Source organism: Rhinolophus ferrumequinum, chromosome 9 (genome assembly GCF_004115265.2).
Source record: "Rhinolophus ferrumequinum isolate MPI-CBG mRhiFer1 chromosome 9, mRhiFer1_v1.p, whole genome shotgun sequence".
NCBI lineage: Eukaryota > Metazoa > Chordata > Mammalia > Chiroptera > Rhinolophidae > Rhinolophus > Rhinolophus ferrumequinum.
The window spans coordinates 13471075-13496514 of NC_046292.1; the positions used below are offsets into that span (position 1 = coordinate 13471075).

The window sequence follows — 25440 nt, forward strand, 5'->3', positions numbered from 1 at the left end:
CGATAAAAATCCCAATGGGAGTTGACACAGAATGTGAAAAACTGATTCTATAATGCATGTGGAGGAACAAAGGTTTAAGAATAACCAAGCACTTCTAAAGAAGGAAGAAGAGAGACTTTCTTTAGTATATGTGAAGACTTAAAAAGTCAAGGTAATTAGGCAGAGTAATATTAGCGCAGGTGTAGACAAGTAGGTCAAAGTCAAGTACAGAAAGCCCAGAAACAGACCTAAGCATAGGTAGAAACTTACATGACATTTACAAGATAGAAGCAGCATTAACATTAAAGGGGAAGGTTGGACCTTTCAACAAAAGGTCTTGAAATAATTGACCATCCCGATGGATACACAAAATTACATTCCTGCTTCGTATAATACACAAAAGCGAACTCCAAATGGATTCAAGGATTAAATTCTGAATGCAAAAACTAAAATTCTAGAACCAATAGAAGAAAATACAGAAAACTAATTGTTTGACCTCAATCATGGGGACTTTTCCAACAGACACGAAAGCAGATTACGTAAAAGTTAAAAGTGTTTGAAAGCAATAGAGGCCATAAAGGTAAAAGACAATTAGCATGCTTGGAGAATGTATTTGCAACATATATAGTAAAAGATTGTCAGTCTCCTGCTTCCCGGAAGCAGCTCATATAGGGATGACTGCACAGCCCTCACCTCCCCCCTGCTCCCAAATAGAGCTAAGCAGGGAAATGATAGGAATGGAGCTGGGGACAAATAGAGTCAGAGTGAGCACAGATCTGAAGGTCAGACAATTAAGTTCGCGAACTCATCATAGAAAAAGTGCTGCACACCTCATTGCTGAATAGCACTATGGTCACCTTCGAAGTACTCCCCTTAGGAACCTATGCACCAACACCAGTACTTAATCCACCCTTCAAAGCAATTTTGGAACTCTTTTTCTGGAATGGCCATCAAAGCTGTCGTCGTATTACCCTTGATGTCCTGAATGTCATCAAAATGTCTTCCTTTCAATATTTCCTTTATTTTCTGGTAAAGAAAGAAGTCATATGGGGCCAGATCAGGTGAATAGGGAAGGTGTTCCAATACAGTTATTTGTTGACTGGCTAAAAACTTCCTCACATACAGTGACGTGTGAGCTGGTGCATTGTCGTGATGCAAGAGCCATGAATTGTTGGTGGAAAGTTCAGGTCTTCTAACTTTTTCACGCAGCCTTTTCAGCACTTCCAAATAGTAAACTTGGTTCACTGTCTGTCTTGTTGGTACAAATTCATAATGAATCATCCCTCTGATATCAAAAAAGGTTAGCAACATCATTGCAACAAGTTCACAAACTAAATTCTCAGACCTCATGTGTACAGACTATTCATTAAACAGGAAATCCAAATGGTCCACAGATTGCAAGTAAATGCAATGCCTGATTCATGTTTGAATTCTGGATTGGAAAAAAAGCAACCAAATTGGATATAAAGGATATTATTGGGACAATAAGGGGAAATTGGATATTAGACATTTTTAAAAAAACGAATTTAGTCATTTTTTTTTTTTTACATTTTATATTGGGGAACAGTGTGTTTTTCCAGGGCCCATCAGCTCCAAGTCATTGTCCTTCAATCTGGTTGTGGAGGGCGCAGCTCAACTCCAAGTCCAGTCACCTTTTCCAATCTTAGTTGCAGGGGGCGCAGCCCACCATCCCATGTGGGAATTGAACCGACAACCTTGTTCAGAGCTCGAGCTCTAACCAACGGAGCCATCCGTCTGCCCCTCCAGCAGCTTAGCTGCAGCTCATTGTCTTCAATCTAGTTGTGGAGGGTACAGCTCACTGGCCCATGTGAGAATCAAACCGGCAACCCTGGTGTTCAGAGCTCGCGCTCTAACCAACTGAGCCATTCGGCTGCCCCAGATATTAGGCATTTTTAATAGATGCTAGACAATAGTATTATTGCATCAACGTTGAATTTCTTGAGAGTCATGATTGTGTTGGGTTTTACGTAAGATAATGTCTTGTCCTTGGATAACGGATGCCGACTTATGTAAGATGGTCTGTCTGCAACTTATTCTCTAATGTGTGTGTGAGAGAGCGAAGTGAAGCAATTGTAGCAAAATGCTAACACTTGGTGAACTGAAGGGTTTATGAGTGTTAATTGTAGGACTCTTGCAGCTTTTCTGTAGATTTTTAATTTTTCAAAATAGAATTTGGGGTGGGGAATGTGAAATGCTCGACTATTCAAGACTGCCCTCTTCACTACATAGCTGAGAATAAGTCAGATCTACACGTATCAATATGCATAGACTAAATAGCCAGTTGGGGGATAACACTATCATTCCATTAGTGTAGAAATAAAAAAACAAGTAATAATGTTACATATTGTTTATGGTTACAGATATGTAGCAGAAGTATAAACCCTGGACTGGATACACACCAATTTCTTGATATGGTTACCTGTGGGCAGAGGAAGTAAGAACACGGAAGAAAGGATGGAAATAGGGCGGGAGAGGGCATAAGGAGGAATTTCATCTTACTCCATAAGGCTTTAATTCTTTAAAAAATAAAAAACTGAAACCAAAGCAAAAGCCAGTATAAACAAAAACAAAAAGAAAATTAAAACAAACTATTCTTAACGGTGGTTATCTTGGCTGGATATGGGGAAGTTTCACCTTTATACATTTCTGGATTATTTTTTAATGATTTTTTTCTTCTCTCTGGTCATGAGGGGGAAAAAAGAAAAGATCTGTTATCTGTATTGTGTTAAGGACTAGACCAGTCAAACTCGGGGTTGTCCATCTGAAGAAAAAGAGTCCTTCGAAGCTCATGGGAGTCTCTGGTGAACTCTGTGACCTTGCCCAACTCCTGTCTGAAGGGCACTTTTCCCTGTAGAGTTAATGTCTGTATTAAATGGGATGAATCATGTGCTGTGCTTCGCAGAGGGCCTGGTACACAGGAAGCACCCATACATGTCACCAGCACCACTATTATCGCTGCCACTGCTGATACCGTTTATTCCCCAGCCTGCCGTGGCTGGCAGGGGTCCCGCTCCACTCTCCTGCTCTGGGCTCCTCCACCCCTGCACTTCTGCAATGGTTTTGGTGGTATACTCATTCATGTGCTGTCTACACCATCAAATTCCAAGCAAGGAGCACTGTACCCCCTCTCCTTTTTCATCTCTGTCCCTGGCGGCTGGCACACAGTAGATACTCAGGAAATTATTTTTGCATGAATGATACCACCAAATTTCTGGCCACTGGTCCCCACTCTCAGAGCTCACTTCCAGGAGTACATTTGTTTCCTCAATGGCTCCAATAACTCCCACTCTGCCCGCCTTCCCCCCCACTCCTCTTTCCTTAGGCATCCCCCCCCCCCAGGGTCTATGTTTATGCTTTGCTTCAGCCAAGACTGAGGACCCCAGGGACTCAGAAAGTCAAGTTGTTTAGCAGGCTGTCAGATCCTTAAGAAAGTTCTGAGCTCAGGGCCATGGTGGGGGTGATCGCTCCAGGCTGTGGGGATTAGCAAAAGCCTCGTGAGGCCAGATAAGGCTATGACCTGGATACTTCAGGACTCAAATCCACCCCCACTGGAATTTTCTGGGGGACCGCCCAGATCCCTTTGGCAGGAGAGCCAGTCCCAGTCTCTGGGATTTTGCTTGACTTCCTGAATTTGTGAAGGCAGCTGGAGACTAAGCAAAGGAATGCCCAGCTGGGTCCAGGCAGACGTTTCTTCTCACCACCACCAGGCCTGTCTTCACATCTCGCTCCCATTCACGGCTTTAAGATTCTGGAACCCAAGAGTCTGTTGGGATCTGCAGTCGTGGACCCCCATGTTGGGGCTGGAGGCGGGGAGCCAGCAGAGCCAGGGGCTCCACGCTCTGCCCAAGGAGGCTGCTCACGGGAGCAGGAGCTGATGCCAGGCCAAAGAGGTCAGTTACAGGCATGGGGGCTGCATAAACCTGGGAGGACAAGCCAACTGGAGCAAGAGAGAGTGGAGAAGGTGTGGTCTGGGAGGGGTGGGCAAGGTGCAGACCCTGTTAGAGGAAATCCCTCGGGCTGCTGGGATCCTTTATCCATCAGGTGTCAAACCTTGTGAGCTGCGTTGTTCTTAAGGAGGCAAAGCCATACCTGAAGGAAAGGTGGAGGCCACCCAGAAGATCACCTACAAAATTAGGGGCGAAGCTGGGCAGGTTTACGAATAGGGTTAGAGTTAGGACTCGTGTTTATGTTCATCTGAGGCCTTGCTGGAATTGCTTTTTATCTCAAACCACATGAAAATACGTGTCTTTGGGACTAGGAGTAGTCAATATCTATTTAACATTCCATAAGCTTTTCTGAGTATCCACTGGGTGCACACACTTTGTTACACATAGAAAGAAACACACAGATGTGGAAAACGCCATTCCCAGCCCTTACAGGGAGACCTTTCTCCTCCCTTCCTCTGTTTCTCTAGCCCTCCTCTCCATTTCCTCCCAGATTCCTCTGTCTGGAAGGCAGAAAGGCTTTGGGCTAAGTATATGTGGCCTCAGGAGTCAAACTGAGCTTTGTCACTTGACAGCTATGTGACATGGGTGAGCCATTTCTTCTCCTTTGAGCCTTGGTGTCCTAATCTGCAAACTGTGTATGAAAGCAGTGCCGACCTCAGGATACAATGGGATAAGCGCATAAAGAACTTAGCATGGTATCTGTGCTCAACAAGCACGCACTATTTCCATTAGTCATTCAGCAAACGTTGTTTTTTCTAAGACGCGGTCTGTGCCATACAGTGTACCAGGTGCTGCCAGGGGTAGAGATGAAGGAGTCATCCTCAAGGATTCGTAGCCTAGTTTGCTCGTTCACTGACTCTGTTAGGCAGTCAGTAAATATATATTAAGCCCCGTACTGAGCACTGGAGGCGTCAAAATAAAAGACACTGTCCCTGCCCCCAAGTCGCTCACAGTTTGGTGTGGGGGGGACATTGCAATATAATAGGATTGATGTCACAATGAGGGAGATCACAGAGCAGGGGAAGCCCTCCTGTTTGGGGTGGGTGATGGGTTCAGAGGGCGTTTTGGCAAAGCTAGATCTAGTTTCCTTGATGTTTCTCCAATGCACATGCTTTAGGTCTCTGTACTTGAGCTTCCGTCTTCCATCAGCCTGGAACATTCTTCCTCAGGATAGTCCCATACCCTGCTCCCTCACCTCCTTCAAAGCTTTGCTCAAATGTCACCTCCACAGTGAGAGCTTTCCTGGTCACTCAGTTGACACTGACAACTCCCACTATCACCACACACACACTCTCTCTCTCTCTCTCTCTCTCTCTCTCTCTCTCTCTCTCTCTCTCTCTCTCCCATCATCTCCCTGCTTGATTTTTCTCCATAGCATTTATTACCACCTGCCAAGCTGTGTATTTTATTTATTTACTTGCCTATTTTTGTCTCTTCCCACCAGAACACAAGGTCCGTGGGGACCATGAGGATGGAGTTCTCATCTGTTTTGTTCATTGCTGTTTCCCTAGAACAGAGCCCGGCACATAGTAGGTGCTCGCTAAATAGTTATCAAATATAAGCATATTAAGTCTAGAGACATGAGTTGGAATTGAGTAAGAGAAAAAAAGTCAAGAGAATAACAGGTGAAAAGGGACTGAGGGGAGACAGAGTGAGATTGAAAGAGGGTGAGAAAAGGAAGGAGGGAGGGAAGGGTGGGGAGAGAGAGAGAGAGAGAGAGAGAGAGAGAGAGACAGAGACAGAGAGAGAGACAGAGAGAGAGACACAGAGAGAGAGAGACAGAGAGAGAGAGAGAGAGAGAGATTTGTTTGGGAAACTGAAAGGGCTTGCCTCAGGAGTTTTCCAGGAATGCATTGGGGAGCGGGATGGAACAGAAGGTGAGGCTGGAGAGGGTGGCAGTGGGGCCAGATCATGAGGGGCCATGTGCCTGTCGGGGAGACACGTACCCCCGACTTTGGCAGCATGTGGTATGTGCTGTCATAGAGCTTAGGAAGGTGGACCCGGAAACAGAGGAGGAAGCCATGAGCTCTGCCTGGCAGGTCTCAGGGGAGGGTCTAGAAAGAGGTGGCACCTCCTCTTAGGTCCAGGGAAGGAGTTCAAATATTATTTTCAGTGTCACAGGCATTCTAAATGCCCATTCTGGTTTCCCCTGTTGACCTTAAAAATAAAACAGCCAGTTATTTTACCAGCCAAATGTGTTTGCGTGGAAATAGCTGAGAATTGCAATTCAGAACAAGCAAGCTATAGCAAAACCATAGTAGGCAAGTCCGGAGAACAAAGGAGAGGGGTTTGTCTTTATTTGATTTTAGGAGGAAATTAAGGAGGGTTGTTTTGAACAAAAGTTCACTGGGGAAGAACAAGAGTTGGAGGTTGTGGCGGTTTCTCATTGTGGGTAAGCTGCGGGCAGCAGGTTGTTGCTGGGGCAGGGAGGGGGTCTTCTTCCCTTTTCTTAAAGCAGAAGGTGAGATTCCGATGGGAGAGATTCCTATGTCCTCCCTTGTCAAAATAATTGTTGTCTTTCTTCTTCCTGTTGGTTATGCGGGCTGCAATGACTGGTACCTGAATGAGGTTTTTCCCCCTTCAGTGCTTCCCAGCTCCATTTTCCATGAGGTTTCCTTTATTTATTTTCACACCCCCATCCTCACAGACTGACGCTGGATTACAGACTCTTGAGTGTAGCGGCTGATGGATTTAGCTTTGCATTCGTTTCCTTAGTGCTGCACTGGAGCTCTGCCCACAGAAATTCCTTGGGAAATGTTTGCTGGGTTGGACTGGGATTGGAGACGAGTGGAAGGGCCTGGAATTGTTTGTGTTGGCACCATGAGCCTAGTCCCTGGGGCACCATCTCAGATCTCGTCCATCAGAGCAATTGCCTGTTGTAGGGTTTCTCTCTCTTCCCAGAAAAAGAGGTGACATTACAATGTGGAAAAACAAGTAGGCTTTAATCAGGTTCAAAAGAGAGCGAAGAACATTCCAGGTGGAGAGAACAACAGAAACAAAGGCAGAAAAAAAAGGCTCGTCGGGGTATGTTTCTTGGGAGTGAAGAGCTGAATTGGTTTTTCAAAGATAAAACAAAACAGGGACCTTTTTTGTTTCATCAAGTAGGTGTTTGGGTTTGTGTTTTTAGCAAAAGTCTTGCTGAAAGTTGGACTTGAGCTTGTTATTAAACAACAGCTGTCACATAGGTACGAATAGATGGAGACCAAGACAGGGCTAACTGTGTGTATCTTCAGAGCAAACTGTCAACTTATAAAATGACTGACACTCAGCGGGGCTGCTGCCCCCTCTCGACTGATTGGTCCATCCATCCAATCATTCTTTTATTCCCTAAACGATTATCGACTACCAAACATGTACAGGCTCTGTGCTGGCTGCTGCTAATATGATGGACAAGACTGAGAAGTCTCCTGCCCTCTAGTGGAAGGGGTGGGCCACGTCAGTGATAAACTGGTAAAGAAATCGAGTTCAAGATGACAGGTAAGTGCTACGAAGGGAAAAAACAGAGTGATGTGAGATTAACTGCAGCAGGAGGAGGAGCTACCCCAGGTAGAGGGTCCGGGAAGGCCTCCTGGAGGAGGTGGCATTTAAGACGTGACCTGGAGCGGATGCTAACGCTAAGTGTCTGTGTTCTAGTCAGGGCTAGCAGTAAGTGCCAAAGTCAGCAGCAGAAAAGCTTGGGCTGTTCAAGAATAGGTGAAGATGACAGCACACACTGTCACTGAATGTCAGGCCTGGAGCTCATCCAGTCTCCATCCCGCTCAACTGATGTCGCTCTTTACAACATCTCTGAACATGGCTCCCCATGAATCACTGTTGGGGGGCTGGGGACCCAGAAGGCAGGGAGCACAGAATATTTGACAGTTCTCTCCATGCCACAGAGCAACCGAAGGGCTCCTGATTTTTCGGTGTTTCTTTTTTGTGATCTTGGTAAAGTGTAATTTTTTAAACACTCTTACCAACTAGAGCTTCTGCTTCATAGCTGACAGAGCTGATTTCATGTGCTTCTGACAGGTGGCCCTAAGCTTCCAGAAAGCTTCTTTTTTTGAGAAGTCAAGCAGTGTCAAGCCCCATGTCCTCAGTCCCCACCTCCCACACTACATTTCTGTTGCAAAAACGCGGTCAATAAAAAGTGCCTTCGGGGACAGGAAACTCACCACCCCAAGATAGCTTACTCTTTCCCCAGGACACTTGAGTTGCTAGAAAACACCTCCTCTTCTCGAGCCAAAATCTGACTGCATAGAGGGACTGTGCCTGGTGCTGGCTCTGGAGTCACACAAACAACTATGATGGCTTTTACCCCGACAGCCCTTCAGAAATTTGGAGACAGAGGCTGGATGCCCCCAACCCCCTTCCAAACACCAGTCAGACCCCATTCTCTCTATCTGATTGGCGTGCTATGACCCCGACACCCCTCAATGTTCCAGAAACCCTCTTAGAGCGAGGGCTCAGAACTGGGCACATTTCTCCAGAAGAGGTCTTCTAGGAGCCCTCATTCTGGGCATTCACTCCTGCCATCACTGGCAAGACGGCCACCGCTCTACGATCTGACGGGTTCCAGGCTTGGGTACCACACATATGGTTGCCGAGCTGCGTCCTTGCGCATTTCAGTGTGGGTGATCTTAGGGTAGGAGCTACTCAGTCTCTTCTTATTGAGCTCACATTATCTTGCTATTGGTCGAGGTCATCCTGGGACACCAGAATGAATCAGGAGACGTGTCCAAACTCCTTGGCCTGACATCCATGCCTCTTTGTGACCTCCTCAGTTGCATCTGTGCAGCTAGCCCTTCTCACCATTGCTAACTCCTGCTACACACATAAAGAAATTTCCCTTTTCTGAGAAGTCAAGTGAGGGCATTTCCTACCTTCCTAGTCAAAAAACAAAACAAATGTTTCTTGAGCCCTTACTATATGTGCCAAGACGATTCTAAACGCCTGCCATGTGTCAACTCAGAACATAGGGATGGGGCAGGTAAAATGGTTAACCCCATTATTCAGGTTGGTAAACTGAGGCACAGAGCAGTTAAGAAACTGGCCCAAGGTCACCCAGCTAATAAGTAGTGGTCCCAGCACCTGGGCTCTTAACTACCATGCATTGTGCCTCAGTGGCGGGGGGTGGCGGGGGGTGCTCTGCACATCTGTTCCCAACTGCTCTGCACTCAGTGCCATAATGTTAGTGGTGTGAAATTGCCCATGGTGGGAGTATTTACACTACAGAAACTGGTGTGTGTTAAAAATCAGGGCTTTTCCCCCCTAGAGAGCCAGTTATTAAATATTTACTAGACTACCGCTGACGAACACCTCCAGCTACCTCATCCCTTTGTAGTTCCCTGAACAGGCCATTACAATGACTGCCCGCGAGTCTCGCATAAACGTCTCCTTCCACCTGGAATACCCTTCTTCACATTCTAGTCCTGTGAACTCCAGTCTCCTTTGTTCTTGTTCTTTATATATATATATATATATATATATATATATATATATATATATATATATATATAATTTTAAAAATTGTGGTGAAAAACACATAACCTAAAATGTATCATCTTAACCATTTTAAGTGCAGTGGTTTTAACTATACTTAAAATGTTGTACAACCATCACCACCATCCATTTTCAAAACTCTTTTCATCTTGTAAAACTGAAACTCTGTGCCTACTAAATAATAACTTTCCACTTCCCCTTCCCTTCAACCCCCGGTAACCACCATTCTACTTTGTGTCTCTATGATTCTGACGACTCGAAGCATCTCATGTAAGTGGAATCATATAGTATTTGTCCTGGTGACCGGCTTATTTCATTTAGAATAGTGTCGTCAAGTTCTAACCATGGTATAGTATGTTGCAGAATTTCCTTCCTTTTTAAGGCTAAATAATATTCCATTGTATATATGTACCATATTTTATTTATCTATTCACCTGTTGATGAGCACTTGGATTATTTCCATGTTTTAGCTCTTGTGAATAACTCTGCTGTCAAATGGGTGTACAAATATCTCTTTAAGACACTTCTTTCTTTTCTTTTGGGTAAATACCCAGATGTGGGATTGCTGAGTCATTGATCATTCTTTTAAGTTTTTGAGGAACCGCCATAGTGTTTTCCTCAAAGGGCGACCGTACCCTTTTACATTCCCACCGACAGTGCACAAAGGCTCCAATTTCCCCAACCCTCTTAAAGATTCAGTACAGGTGCCTCCTCTTCCAGAAAGCGCTCAGTGACCTGTATCCTGGCATGTACCAGACTCTGAGCCCGGCACTTGGCACACAGATTTGCATAAAGCGATGACGTCTGCGCTCAGGCATTCACTGTCCCATTCCTGATGAATGTGTTGAGAGGCTAGGACTCCAGACAGAGTTCTGTGGCCGGTCACTAGAGAGTCCTTCCAGGCTCTCTAGAGAGCCACAGTGAGGCGGGTTGGGGGTAAGACAATAAGGAATGGTGAAGACCGAGGCAAAGCTAATCACACGTCCAGGCTATGGGTGCGACTCTCAGTTCTGGCCAGTTGTTGCCACGTAGGAATCCAGAGCCAGGACTGCCAGATCTACAGCTAGGCTGTCGTGTACTGTATTTGAAAGCAATTGCTAAGAGAGTAGATCTTAAAGGTTCTCATCACAGGGAAAATGACATTTTTCTTGTTTTGTATCTATATGAGATGATGGATGTTAACTAAACTTATTGTGGTAATCATCTCACAACACATGTAAGTTAAGTCTTTACACCTTAAACATATACAGCGCTGTGTGTTAATTATACCTCCGTAAAACTGGGGGAAGAGGGTCAATTAGCAAAAAATAAATGATGCCAAAAATTTGGATTTCTATCTGACATTTCATAATGTTTACATATTAGCAACTGATTCCTTTACTTATTTATTTATTTATTTATTTTTGAGACATGTGTGTAGGACAAGCAAGGCATTTCCTAGGGCTGCATGTAGTCCTGGGCTGAAAGTTTGTGACCAAAGATGCACTTCAACTCAACAAGCAAGTCCCAATTAGTGATTGGGAATTATGAGCAATAACAGAAACTCAGCTTTCGCTTCTCCCTTTTGTATAAAATAAATCATGTGACACTTTGGTCAGATGTCCTGTGAAAATCCCACTCAGTTATTTTGTTTTCATTGGGTGTCAACCTCGTTCTGTAGTGGAAAGGCCGTGGACTTGGGTGTCCGATAGGTCAGGCTTAGGATTCTGGGTCCACCTTTTACTTGCTGTGTGGCCTTGGATCAGCGGCCTAACATCTGCCCCTCGGTTTCCTTTCTTACAGAATGGGCTCACAATGCTCACACAATTTTGTGGGGGTTAAAGACCACAAATGTCGAACTTGCCTTGTGCTGTGGCACAGCGTCTGCTCACTGAGTCCTGAGGTCCTCCCTCCTGCCTTCCTGCGCTATCAGCCTTGTGATCCCCTCCAACTGGAAGTGCCAGAGTAGACAGTATATGTGATAAGTTTTGTAACATTCCAGAGACAGGCAAGCTTCCCGTGGAAGGAGGAATCAGAGAAAACTTCCTGGAGGAAAACTCAGTGCAGACTTTCTGTCAATGAGCCTCAGGCAATCCCATTCTATGTGCCAGCCTCCTGGGAGATGGGGGATCGGGGGGGTGTATCAAACAATTTGTTGAGTCCTGAGGTGTTTCAGCAGCTTGACTCTGGGCCAGAGAGGGCCCAGGTGTCTCTAGCTGCCCTCAGTGGGGCTTCAGCCCTGGAATGAGCCTACACAAGACAGACACAGCAAGTGCCAGCGAGCAGGCATGTTTATGGGATGTTTCATTCATTCCACAGGTATTTCTTGAAGACCTACCATGGGTCCGAAGTTGTTCTAGATGTTGGGATCAAAAATGAATCAGAGAAGAATCCTGCCCTCAAACATATTCCATTCTGTTGGGGGTGGGAGTGTTTGGGGTATTTTAATTGATGATGTGTGAATAACTGGATCCATTACCTGAGAGAGGGGAGCTGGGAGAGGCTGGAATGTAGGGGAGACAGGGAATTTAGTTCTGGGGTTCCTGCAGGACTCTGAATTAGAATGTCAAGCAGGTATTCACATTTTAATATAAGAATACCTGCCTGATATTCAAATACCTGCCTGATATTTAAATCTGATAATAATTCAAATTATATTTGAAGTGTGGGCTGGGGCAGTGGGATGAGTATGAAGCTAGAGCTGGAGGGGTCACGCATTCACTCAGCAAACCTAACTGAGCACCTACTATGTGCCAAGTGCTGGGGGTACAGGAATGAAGCAGACACAGTGCCTACCCTCATGGAGCTCTCAGTGTAGTGGAAAGATATAATAGCGATAATATTTATAATCATTATGATTCACCAAGTACCTGGTAGGTGCCAGGCATGGTGCTGGGACCTCCTGCCTACCTCATCTCACTAAGTCATCACAATTAAGAAATGAAGCAGCTTCTGTTATTGTCCTGATTTACAGATGATAAAATTGAGACCTGAAGAAGCCAGGTGACACAGGTAGTCAGAGGTGACATCCGGTTTTGAATCCAGTTCTGTCTGACTTGAAGCTCAGGTGCTTTGACCTGACATCTGCTTTCTCCTCATTTGTATATTCAATCATTGTTATTCAATCAGTGTTATTGTGAGGTCAGAGCTAGTACTAGACAGAGCTCAGGAGGATAGCTCCTGGAACGTGCATGGAAATCAGACACAAATCTCTGGATTCAGAGAAGCTCGGCCTAGGAGAGATGAAAGGGGGAGACGGGGAGAAGATTCCTGAAGGTAGGTCCGTTGAAAACATCTGTATCTGGGGGGCTGAAAGAGATGGGGGGGTGAGCAGCAGGAGGGCAGATGACAGTGAGACTTCTCAGAAGCCAGAGGGAGAGAAAGTTTCAAGAAGGAGGCAATGGTCAGTGGGATGGAGTGACCGAAAGATTAAGGGGGTAAAGCCTAAGCGTCGGCAACACCAGGCTTTGGGGGACCTCGGAGATTCGGCCCAGGGATATAGCAGAAGCCAGGCAGCAAAGGATTAGAAGGGCGTGGACAATGAGCAAGTGGAAGCTTTTAGAGGAAAAAGAAAGTTGGGGAGAGGTCAGAAGATGTTTTCCCTTTCATTGGTTTCTTTGGTTTGGTTTAGGAAGGTGAGTCATAGCAGTTATTGCCCCAGACGTGTTGTATAGTTATTTCCTTGATACCTGTTCTACTGGCTTCCCCCAACCAGAAGGGAAGCTCGTGGGGGCCTTTGCACAATGGGTCCCAGCAGTGCCTGGCATGGAGCAGACACTTAGTCAGTACTTCTTGTATTAAATTGAATTCACAGGGTTCCACGGGGTGCCTCGTGGTTAGGTACTAGGAAGAGAAGGCTTCATGAGGGTCTGAAGGAAGAGCGTTCTCGGATGCTGTCAAGAGGGGACAGAGGGAGAGGAAAAGAAGTTAAGAGGAAGAGAGGAGGGTGGGAGCACCCATGTCTTCTCAGATACGTGTGTATGTGGGGGTCTGAGGGGCGGTGGGGATTAACAGAAGTGGAGAATGGAGACTAAGTGTCCTTGTGAGAACACTCTAGGAGGCCCCTTTTTTATTTGTTAGCATTATTTTGCCACTCTTCTGTTAGAAATGTATTAAATCATTTAATCCTAAACAACAACTCTCTGACACAGGCGAACTATAATCAGCCCTGAGGTGACATAGCTCATAGCGGAGAAGCCAGGATTTGAACCCAGGACTTGGAGCTGATCTAGAGACTATAGGGAGCCGCACACCACCCCATCTGGCCTATTATAATTGTATAAAGTGTATTCCTCGCCATGAGCCTCGGGGACAGCCATTATCCTCATATCACAAGAACAGAGAAGTGTGGTGACTTGCCCTGGGTCACAGAGCTAGCTACAGAGTGGGGAGACTCCAACTTGCAACTCTCTAACTGCAAGCCCTGTGGTTTCTCCTTGCGAGGGAAGAAATGCAGGAATTCGGTAGAAAGTCAGTGCAAAAAGGAGGAGACATCGGGGCTTGGGCACATTTTACAGCAACTCCAGAGTGGGGCTTTCACAGGCTCCTAAATTGTCCCAGACTGGGAACAGGACAGAGAGAGGGGATTGGCAGGTGGGGAACAACAGGAAGAGAGCAGGGACAGAGTCTGGAGGGGGTGCCCTGCTGTCCCTGGGCTGAGGCCTTGTGAGACAGAATGAAATTGGAGCAGGAGCGTGGGCTGGAGAGAGGCTGTGACAGAGCCCTGGTGTGTGTGTGTGGTGGGGAGTGGGAGGGAGGTCCTGCCCAGGAGGGGGATTCCAGATCTCCAGTCCCTGGTGGAGAACCCTGGGTGGTGGGCGGCACTCAGTTAATTGTCCTGAAAGCCACCCAGCCTTCACGTGATGTGCTTCAGGAAATAGCTGATTCTGAACACAGAGGTAAAAAAAATCCCCAGGGGTCTCAAAGTGAGGTTTCCTGTACAGTTACCAAGAATCCTGGAGCTGGCAGGGGTGTGGGAGGCAAGCAGGAAGGCCCTTAAAAGCAGGCAGGCCCAGCCCCTGCCACTTCCCCAGGTCTGAGGACAACGGAGAGGTCTCACCGGTGAGGAATCCCATTCTGGGGGCTGCCTTACCCGAGGGGGGGCAGGGCACAGACAGAGGCTGTGAGAGGAGACCCCTGCCCCCCTTTGCCTCCCCCACAGATTGCAGAGAGGTCTCCAACCTGCCTCCTGTACAGTGGGGCTTGGTGCTGTTGATCCTTTCCAGCTGGGAGACATGATGGGGGGGGAGGGAGAGGGGGTTCCCAGGGGCGCAGGGGGCTGCTGCACGTGGACTTGGAGGACCTGTCCCTCCAGTGACCCGGCCTCCTCCCGGCCCCCACATTTTCATGCTTCTGCCAGGCTGTCTCCATTCTCTCCACCTCTCATTACCACAGCCACTGCTCCACCCGCGTTCATTCCCTTCTGTGGTTGCTGAATAAAAATAGCCAATCCCACATCCTTCTCCTGGGGGCCTGCTTTGGGCTCCATTGATGGTCCATTTTCCCTGCCCAATACCGGGCAGCTGTTCCAATACCTCTGCTATCTCCTCTGTGAAACTTCTTTTGTTCCCTTTCAGACCCCTTTGCAGGGGGCCTCCTACCGCTCCCACAAACCCCCAGCTTACATCCCAAGGTGTTCTAAAATGCACCAGGATTTTGGTCTTATTCATGTATGATGAGGCCAACAGATCAGGAGATGGGCCATTTAAAAAAAAGTTCGTTACAGTTTCCAAGAGAAAGGAATACAGGGCACCAGGCAGGGCTACCAGGAAGCACCAGGGAACAGGAGGCAGAAAAAGAGCAAAAACATGGCTCAGAGCCTTTATTGGGTTTTCCAGTCGGGAAAGACAAGGCAGGTCAGGGTAAAGAGGTTAGGATTGGGTAGCTTGGATAATTTCAGCAGACTCCGGGCTGTGGGAGCTGCTGCTAGTGGTTTGGTCCTGGCCCTATGGTAATTTAGGCAGAGGAAATGTTGGCTGGGAGCAGGACAGTTAGATAGAGAAGGTGGTTGGGCGTGGGAGTGTAAGATTGGTTGGTTTGCATATGAAAGACACACTCTCATGGGAGTCTTTTGTTGTCCCTAGGAATTAGCTAGTCCTGGGAGGGGCTCTCTTCCCAGCTCACAAGGGCCCCAGGATGTGAAAGCATCATAAGATACAGACAAGGAACAGCATGGCTCAGACACTGGGGCTGCTCAGAGGCCGTGTGGTCCCGTCAGTCAAAGGAGTAGAGTCCCAGTCCTGGGCTAAATCCTCTGGCAATTCACTTCCCTTCCTGAGCCTCAGTTTCCTCGTCTGTAAGATCAGCAGCTGCTGTTCTCTCCTGCCACAAATGACTGTTGAATGGACAGACATGGTGCCAGCAGGTTGAACAATACCCACCTGCCAGGGTCATTGGTGGGTTTAAGGTGATAGTGGACAGAGCCTGGCACATCGTAGGTGCCCAGTATGTGGGAGCTGGCGTCTTCCTCTTGTCACAGCTCCAGGAAGCAGCTGAGAAAGATTCGTGTGAAAGGGTAAGGTCTAGAGCCGTTTTCCTTGGCTATTTAGAGCCCTCAGAGTGGAGACCATGGGTGGACAGAACCCTCGGAAATGTTCTTGGAACATTCAGAGGAGCTGCTGGACAGACGATGACATGGAGAGGCCATCCCAGGAGCCAGGAGTCCCGGGGAGTCTGAGGGTGTGTGTTTGGAGCCAGACCTTGGGAGAGGCCAGGGACCCTGGGCACAGCACTGAATGCCCCCTGAACTCAGGGGTTGGACACAGCAGGTTGCAGAAGGTGACATCCTGGGACACCACCGGTCAGCTGAGCAGCTGTGAATGAACAAGGACTTCGGGATCCAGAGAGGGAAGGGAAGCAGGCAGCCGCTAGGAAAGGACCCTCTGAGAGGCCAGGTTAGAATCTGGCACTGTCCCAAGACACCTGGAATTCTCTCTGCCTTCTGGGTGTGATTTTTTTTGGACTCTAGGCCAGCAAGTCATGTGACTGCTAGGGAGGGAAGCTGGGGTCTCTGGGCCCAGGGAGTAGAGCTCCATGGCTCCAAGGAGAGCTTATCCCTCTGGGGAGGGAGGCTGTGTGGTACATTGAGGGACACATTAATCCTGGGTTTGAACTTTGCCTCTACTTCTTAGGGGCTGTGTGACTTTTGGCAAGTTCCTTGAACTCTCTGAGCCTCCATTTGTTCACTGGCAAAATGGGAACAATGATACCTACCCTTCACAGCTGTCAGGAAAGCCCAGGGTTGACTTATTATAGGCGTAGTGCCTGGGGCCCATGGACATGTTTCCATTTAAAATTTTTTAAAATTGGAGGAAAAAATGAGTATAATAATTATGAACCTATAATAATGAATCCAGCCTGGATTTTATTTGTTTTTACACCAATGCAGTTGTAAAATATAATTTGAAAAGTATTTTTTTTTGTTTTGTTTTTGAAGAAGGGACCTTTGAAGGCAAATGCTCTTGGGACCCACAACAGCCATCATGAGGCCCTGAAAGCCACATCACATAGGCATGGTCATGCTTCCTTCCTGAGCACCTACTCAGTGCTGGGAGAGGGGCGTGAATCCACCGGCTTCTGCCCTCACACCACCAGCAGAGAAGACATCCCTGAGCAGGCCTTCCGCACCATAAGATCAAAGGAATTTGAGACCTAAAACCGTCAGTTTCCCTTCTGCCCTCCCAACCCTGCCCCAGTCTCTCCCTTTGTCCAGGATTCTTTTCTCCCTGCCACATCCTTACGTCATTTATCAAGGGCCACATCCAAGCTGTGTCAGTTCCTGCCCCTCGGTTGTACCATTTAAGAATCCCATCTATTTCTCGGGTTACTCTTAGCCATTTTCTGCAGAAGGGGTAATTGCATCAGGGGCATTTGTAGTCAGGTACACTTGGGTGGGACGGTTCTTTCTCGCCTCTAAGTGGGCCAACACCCCATGGGAGACAATGCCCCCCTGCCCCCTGAGACCCCTGGAATCAGCTCTTTGTGTTGCCTCATCTTTCCCTGCTGGGGTTGCCTGTTTATTGTCCAGCATGAGAGGATGAGGCCTGGTGAGAAGCCAGGGGTGGGGTCTAAATGGGCCACGGGGGTGTCTCCTGACAGGGATATCATGGAATGTGTTCTCTTTTCCAGAAACCCAGAGATGAAGGGCTTCCTCACACTGGCTTGGTTCCTGGCTTGTAGTAAGTGCTGGCCCCACGACCTTTGAACTTGTGACCTTCCACCCTCTAGGACCAGTAGGGTAGTGGAAAGGAGGCTTAAGTTGGAATTTGGGCTCTGCACTTACTGTGTAGACGTCAGCAAAAGCCTTCACCTTTCTCAGCCTCTGTTTGCTCATCTGTGACATAGGAGAATATTTAGCCAACTGGTAGGGCTGGGACAGGATTCTAGGAGGTGATGTGTAAAGGTTGTGTTATCTAAAGGACATGTGGCTTGTATACAGGAGACAGATTTTTTGTTTGATGTAAAACAAAATTAAAAAAAGGCAAAACAAAAAATAAAAAACAAGCCCCTAATAAATTCCATCCTGTGACTGCCGGGTCATTCTCTGCTCAGGCCTGTCCAAATTTTCCGCACATCCCAGCTGCTGCCACCTCCCACCTGGAGGTAACTGCACAGCGTGGGGGTTGAGGGACCTCAGCTTTAGGCTCCTGACAGGTTATCCTGCTCTTTGATGTCTTGTCAGATCCCTGGGGATTCCAGGAGGCATGGGAAGCCTGGTGCAGGGAGAAAGCCCTGGCTCACTGTGAACCTCTAGACAGGGCACCTTCCCCTCCAATCGTCGGTTTCCCAGTCTGTAAGATGAGGGAGCTGGCTTCAGTGATTTCTAAAGGTCTGAAGATCCATGGTGTTAGTTGGGGGGGACAGCGGGTGCATTTTGAGGAAAGACAGAATGAGCCTGTCTGCCTGCTTCATGCAGATACTACATTAATTATTCCTAATGTTTCTTGGTCACTTACTATATGTCTGCCACTGGGCTCATAAGTTTACATCCTTTATCTTATTTTAACCCTCATGACAACTCCAACAGGTAGGCATTCCTTTTAGGCCCCCATTTCCAGGTGAGGAAACTGAGGCGCCGAGAGATAAGTGATTTATTGAACATCATGCTGCGAATTAGTGACAAAGTCGGGATTTAGACCCAGGCGTATTCGTTCTCCAAGTCCAAACTGCAAGCACTTTGCTATCGTGCTTGCTCTTACCTTCCTCGTCGCTTTCCCACTAATGCGGAGGATGGAAAAGAGACACTTGGGTCCCTCCAAGCCCCAGGGTGGGAGAAAGGGCCTGGGAAATTGGGCCTGCAGAAGTTAAGCCTGGGTTTCATCTGGGGACGTGGGCTGCCTTTCAGGTGTGCCTGCTGTGCCAGGAAGCTTGCTAGACCTAAAGTCGATGATTGAGAAGGTGACAGGAAAGGACGCTTTGATGGACTATGGCTTCTACGGCTGTTACTGTGGTTGGGGCGGCCGTGGGACCCCCAAGGATGGTACAGATTGGTGAGTTGATTATCATGACTGCCCTTTACACTCCAGGCTCTGCACCCACATTATCTCACCCACATTATCTCATTTAATTCCATGTCAGTTTTGGAAGATGAGAATTAACGCGTCATTATACAGATAAGAAAAGTACCAAAGAGGCTGACTGACTTGTTCAAGATACATCTAGTAACTCCCCAGGTCTCAGTGGTGTAATGTATCAGCTGATCCATTACACATAACATATCGTCCCAAAATGCAGTGGCTTAAAGCAACAAGGGCCATTTATTTTGCTAAGAATCTGCCATTTGGGTAGGGTTTGGTGGGATGGCTTGTCTCTGCTCCACTGGCTTCAGCACGGGCAGCTTGACTGAGGCTGGATGACCCAGTATCCAGATAGCTCACTCCGATAGCTGGCAAGCTGTCGCTGTCTGCTGGCTGGGAGCCCAGGTGAGGCTATGGGCTGGGTGCCTCCATTCCTCTCACTCAGGCCTCTCCAAGGTTGTTTGCGCTCCCTCACAGCACTCTTGGGTTCCAAGCATGAGTGTCCCAAGACTGCAAGACAAAAGAGGACGGCATTTTTGTGATCTAGTCTCAGAAATTTCATGGTGGTCCCTCCAGTATTCTCTCGGTTGGGGCAGTCACAATGGCTTTAAGAGGACAGGGACCTAGTTTCCACACTTTGATTGGGAAGTGTCAACGTTCCAGAACATGTGAGATGGGAGAGATTGTTCTTTGGAAAATGCAACCTGCCGGGCTAACAATTCTGATACTGCTAGACATTCATGAAGGAATGGAGCAATTGAGAGAATGGATGGCAGATGGTGGGAGCCAAGTTTCTCACTGCTGGATGGGAATTCATAGAGAAGCAGGACAGAAAGTAAGAATGATCTATGTAGTGATGGACTAGAGTTGGAGGTTTCAGTATGAACTCCTGTTTAGCTTCAGATAGATGCAGATGGTTACATGTAGAAATATGTATACATATGTGTATATACACGGGTTAATATAGACACAAAATATTTGCTCTGTCAGCTGAGAGGACCTCAAAAAAACAACACCCCAGTAGCAATGAGCAACACCTAGTGCCCAGATCTGGTTTCCAATACCATTCTCCAGTAAAAGAAACTCAGGCTTCTTGGGGAAATGGCTCATGCTAGGACTAGGGCAGGAAATACACAAGATGAGCCTGGAGCTTCTTATAATGCCAACAAGTAAGGATGAGCTCAAACAAAACAAAACAAAACAAAATAGACCCCATATTAATAGGGATATGTCGAAGAGTGCAGGCCCAGTGGCCAAAGCTGGAACAATGTGACCAAAAAAAAACAACACATAACTCCAGTCTTATCATGCAAAAAACATCAGGGAAATCCCAATAGTAGGTCATCCTATAAAATACCTGCCCAGTACTCCTCAAAACCGTCAAGGTCATCAAAAACAAGGAAAGTGTAAAAAGCTGCCACAGCCGAGAAGAGCCTAAACAGATACGGCAACTAAGTGTAATGGGGTGTCCTGGATGGAATTTGGACTAGAAAGAGGACACTAGATAAAAACTAAGGAAATCTGAAAAAGCTATGAACTTTTCACAATTAATGAATCCATAATGATATATTATTATTTGGTTCCTTAATTAAAAATTATTTAGCTAATAATATATCAATCAATATTGGTTTGTTAATTGCAACACATTTATCATATTAATAATATAAGATATCAATAATAGGGGAAAGTGGATGTGGGCTAAATGGGAACACTATGTACAACCTTCTCAAATTTTCTGTAAATCAAAAAAAAAAAATTAAATGCAATCTGGCACACCTAATATACTGCAAGTTTATATATTTTTTTGCTCATATAGCAGTTCAAACATGTTGATTCTGGGACTCATGATCCTTCCATCTTGTGGCTCTACCACCCCTATGGCCTCAGAGTCCTCGGCTGGATTATCTTCATCCATCTGTGAGTTAGAGAAAGAGAGTGGAGGATAACGTGTGAGGTTTTTATGGGTAGGTCTGGAAGTGGTGTATGTCACTTCAGCCCACACCCCGCTGAGCGGAACCCAGTCATGTGACCACACATACCTGCAAGGAAGGCTGGGAAATGTAGTCTCAACGTGAGCCCAGGAGGAGAAAGGTCAGGGAACTGCTAGCCAGTGGCAGGCAGCCCTAGTGCAAGAGCAGGGAAGTACTCAGCCATTTTATTAGGTTCTTTCTCTGTCAGACCACACCCACCAGTGTGGCCTCTGCTTAAGTGACATGCCCCTTCCACTCAGGAGCTAAGTGTCTTGCGTTGACAGGTGCTGTTTTGTGCATGACCACTGCTATGGGCAGCTGGAGAAGAAAGGCTGCGAAATCCGGACACAGCCATACAGATACAGATTCTCGTGGGGCCTGGTCACCTGTGGTAAGACTGGGCTTCCCATTCCGGCCATGGAAGAGCCTGGCTTTCTGCTGGCTCTGAGTTCAGCTGTCCCTAGAGGTCAGCCAGCCTATATCTTGGGGGGAAGAGCTTGGGGCAAGAGGGGCAGGAATATTGTAGCTGTATCCAACCTCCAGAAGAAGGGCTGGCACATCTTAGAGTCAGTGTTTACTAGGTGACAAATGCTTTGCATACTTCCTTTTCCTTGCTCCCCAGAAATACCCTGTGAGTAGATGTAGTCTCCCCCTTTTACAGATGAGGAAAACTCAAAAGCTTGCCAGTATACACAGCTAGAGTTGGGGTTCAAGCTCACATGCATCTGAGTTGAAAGCGGAGTCTGGGTACAGTGTCTCCTCTATGGGAACTGGAGTTCCTCCAGAGCAGGGGCTGTCTCCACTGTCAGGCTGGGAACTCCCTGAGGGCAGGGGCTGTGTCTCCCAGGGCTGAAACCTCACCCTGGGCAGCAGCTGTGCCTCTCCCATCAGATTATGCACTCCCCCTGGGTAGACGCTGTGTCTCCCTCAGCAGACTGAGAGCTTCCTCAGAGCAGGAGGCAAGCTGCGAGTCTGCAGACTCCGCCTAGAAGCAGACCGTGATTGAAGCAAGCCCAGGAGTCAATGTCTCTTCCTCATTTTGCATTTGACGTCCTGTTTGCAGAGCCCGGGTCCCACTGCCAGGTGCAGCTCTGCGCCTGTGACCGGAAGTTTGTCTACTGCTTGAAGAGAAACCTAAGGAGCTACAACCCTTTATATCAATACTTTCCCAACATCTTCTGCACATAGTTGCGCTCACAGAGCTCCTCCCAGACCATGCCATTTGCTTTCTTCTCCCACAACCTGGAGCTCACCAACTCTGCTGCGTTCCTGAGAGGGGTCCCAGGTCTCAGCTCTTGCTCTTTCTTGATGGCCCCCTGGACTTGGAGGAGCCCCACGGCCATATTTCATGTTCCAGAGAATCCCAAGAGAGTGAATTCCAAGAGAGAACCCTAGGACTCGGCAAGGTCAGGGTCCCTGGCCTCCACTTGTGAGGTGGATCCTTCTGGAGCCCAGAGCTCACTCCTAACTCCAGGCCGGTGGTCCTCGCCGCTGAAGACAGTGCCCTTCTCCAGGAGGAAGATTTTCCTGGGGTACATTTACTTTTCAGTTTCTGCAGAGAGATTCTTACTACCACCCTCTAGAGCATTTTATTCAAGGAGAAGCAAAATTGATTCTATAAATCTGACCTGTAGATATGAAAGAAAATTCCTTCTCAGGACTAATAAAAAAACATGGCGTGGGGGATTGCCTGTGCTTCTTTCTCTGCCAGCGGGGCACTAAACCCCCAGGTAACCACGTTCTCTCAGAGACAGACGTGCAGATTAGTAAACAGAAGGTTTTCTGGTATGAGCATCAAGCCTTCTTTGGAGCTCATCTCCTTAAACTTGGGGGTCCTCTCGAGCCAAGCACTGGGTCTCATTCTTCCTCGAGATGATTGACAATTATTCCAGCTTGGGCTTCCAGGCTAGAGAGGACCACATCCAAATCCCAGCTTGGCTTCTCCAGCTGGGTGGGCCCAGCCCATGTCTGAACCGCTCTGATTTTCAATCTCTTTGAAAAATAAAAAGAAATATTTCTTGCAATGTCTATTGAGAAACCCGAAGCTACCTTGATGCTGACACAGGGATGCTGAATGGCTGGGATTTCACAGAGCAGGACATTTCTTTTTTTTTTTTTTAAATTTATATAAATTTATTTAATAATATACTGAATAAAGCAACATGTATTACAGGTAAGACTTGAAGACGTTTAATGGCATCTGCTTAAATAGGAAAAGATAAGTTTATAGTTTCAATTATTAGGACAAATAGATTTTATGTGAATAAGGAAGACAATACAAAGCATAACAATGATCAATTTGATGTTATTAAATCGATCACACAAGAGTTTCTCACCAGAATATAAGAGGATGGAAATCAGGGACACATGTAAATTGGATCCTGTGTCCATGGACATTTCTTTTAATAGTGTTTAAGTATGGGGTTTATTTTTACCAAGGATATTAAAAGGATATTAAAAATCCCAACTCATCTAGCGATTCATAAAAGAAAGGGTGTTCTAACACCAAGATAGCACGAAGAAAGGACATATTGTCCCAGAACCTTTGGCTTCCTTACCCTGACCAGCCCCCAAATAACCACGTGAGCAATGGGATCTATACTGAAAAATCTCCAATGTTGAACACTTTCAAAATAAAATTTAATTTTTTGAGATTACCCTGAATGTACGGTGGTTTAGAAAAGCTTGCTATGGTCTCGTGTCTATATTTGACAATATAACACAGAATGAGGCTCAAATGTCCAATTTGCTCATGATATCGTTTTAACCAAAGCCATTTCCCAAATCCACTTTTAAACAGGTATGTAGAGGAAGTGGACAGCTTCACTCATAATGCCATTTCTCTTCAATTTTGACATTCTGGATGATGGAGAAGAGGCCCGGCCCAGGCTTCTCCCTTCCCTTCAGGGTCAGGTGGCAGGCAGGGTAAGTTCTGCAGGAGGGGCTGTGGGCAGACCCTTCTTACCGGGTCAGCCCAGCTTGGAGACCCAATATTCAGACAGGTGCAGGCAGGTATTTGAGGAGAGGGATGCTGTGAGGTTGTGAAAGTTAACACTACAGGCTGACATGGGTTTGAGCTGGAAGGGTCCATGGAGAAACTTCATTTACCTACCAGGACATGGAGGCCTAGAGAAGTTAGGAGACTTTCCCAAAGTCATACAGCATGTTGACAGCAGACTTAAGATGGGAGCTCAGAGGCTCCCAAAACCCTGGGCTCTCACCACTTTCCCATTTCTATTGACTCCAGCCCATAGAAAGAGAAAATGGAACATGGAGAGGTTCAGGGACTCATCCACATTAGGGGTTCTCAGGAGGACCCCCTGGACTCCACCTGGGGATCAGTTCCATTTCTTCTCTGCTCTAACTGCCTCCTGGGATTCTAGTATGTCCTTGGGTGCTTAGTCTGGCTGGGGCTCTGGGTTTCATCCTCCGTGGAGGGGACCCCATTGAGGTCTTCCATGCCTGCTACCCTGGATCCACCCTCTCTGCAGTGAACAGCTCTGGGGACATGATGAAAGCCAAGTGATTTCTGAAACTTGGGAAGAGGTGGTCTCCCTATTTTATTTGGCCATTTCTTGGTTGGCAAGAGAATCATCGGGAAGGTCCTCTCTCTCAAAATTGCATGCCCCCCCCTTTCAAGAGAGATACTGAAATATACAGACCAGACCATAAATGCCTCCTTGGGTGGAGCTTTATATAAACGTAGACAGATGACACAGATACAACGGCAGTCAACAGACAGGTTGCCTTATACATACAGGCCCTTCCCTGGCGTTTGAAACTGATCTGGCCAGATGGCCTCCTTAGCTTCTCTTGTTGGAGACCAGGAGGTGGGGAGATGCTGCAGCGTGTTCCAGGCTGTCCTCTTGGGTTCCATGCATCCTTGCAGTCCCAGTTTGCCCTGCCACTTGGGCCCTAAGACCTCAGGCAGCAGCACCAGCACAAAAATAAATGGCCTCTCACAGACTGTTTTACTGGCCCCCACAATCACGGAAAGTCCAATCTCTGTAAAAAGTCCCTTATTTTACACATAGGTAACCCATAGTAGTTCTGTCACTCTGATCAAACTCTGATTGATACTGCAGGCTGCCCAGTGCCCAACAGTGTGCTACCCACGTAGCAGGTGCTCAACAAGTGTTTGTTGAGTGAATGAGTAATTGAATGAATGAATGAACAGTCCCTGCCCTCAAGGAGTTCGCAGACCAATGTGGGAACAGGAAGTGAGGAGCTGGGCAGACAGTACAGTGGTAGTGGCCTTCTCACCTCTCTGGTGGGCCGTCTGGACAAGCGCTGGGCTCACCCTTTGCATCCCCAGTCACTGATGTCTCCCTGGTCTGGGCTTGTGCTGGGTGGGGGGATGGGCACTCCATTATTCTCCCATACTAGGCGGTGTCCTCAGTGTCCTGGGGGAGAAAACGCAGTGCCCCCATGTCCAGAAGGGGATGTGGACCTCCTGCATGGCTTGTTCCTGATAGTGAGCTTCCTTCCAGCCGCTGTGTCTGGTTGCTGCTGCAGACATAAGGACAACTCTGGTCACACATGGTGATC

At 47.2% G+C, this 25440-nt stretch overlaps 1 protein-coding gene across 6 annotated transcripts in view; it reads left to right on the forward strand.

Moving 5' to 3' along the window:
* Positions 1-23310, forward strand: part of PLA2G5 (phospholipase A2 group V) — a 49731-nt gene extending 26421 nt beyond the window's left edge. Inside the window, exons 1-6 of one of the 6 annotated variants that reach the window (XM_033113290.1) lie at positions 3639-3890; positions 16843-17065; positions 17535-17584; positions 18751-18895; positions 21177-21283; positions 21956-23310. In XM_033113290.1, the coding sequence (XP_032969181.1) occupies positions 17545-17584; positions 18751-18895; positions 21177-21283; positions 21956-22080 (417 nt within the window). In that variant the 5' untranslated portion in view covers positions 3639-3890; positions 16843-17065; positions 17535-17544 and the 3' untranslated portion in view covers positions 22081-23310. Of the gene's footprint in view, positions 1-3638; positions 3891-12664; positions 12684-14412; positions 14469-15972; positions 16301-16842; positions 17066-17534; positions 17585-18750; positions 18896-21176; positions 21284-21955 lie in introns of those variants that run through there. The other 5 variants (XM_033113292.1, XM_033113288.1, XM_033113293.1 and 2 more) reach the window with 5 other exon arrangements.
* The last annotated feature ends 2130 nt before the right edge of the window (positions 23311-25440 follow it).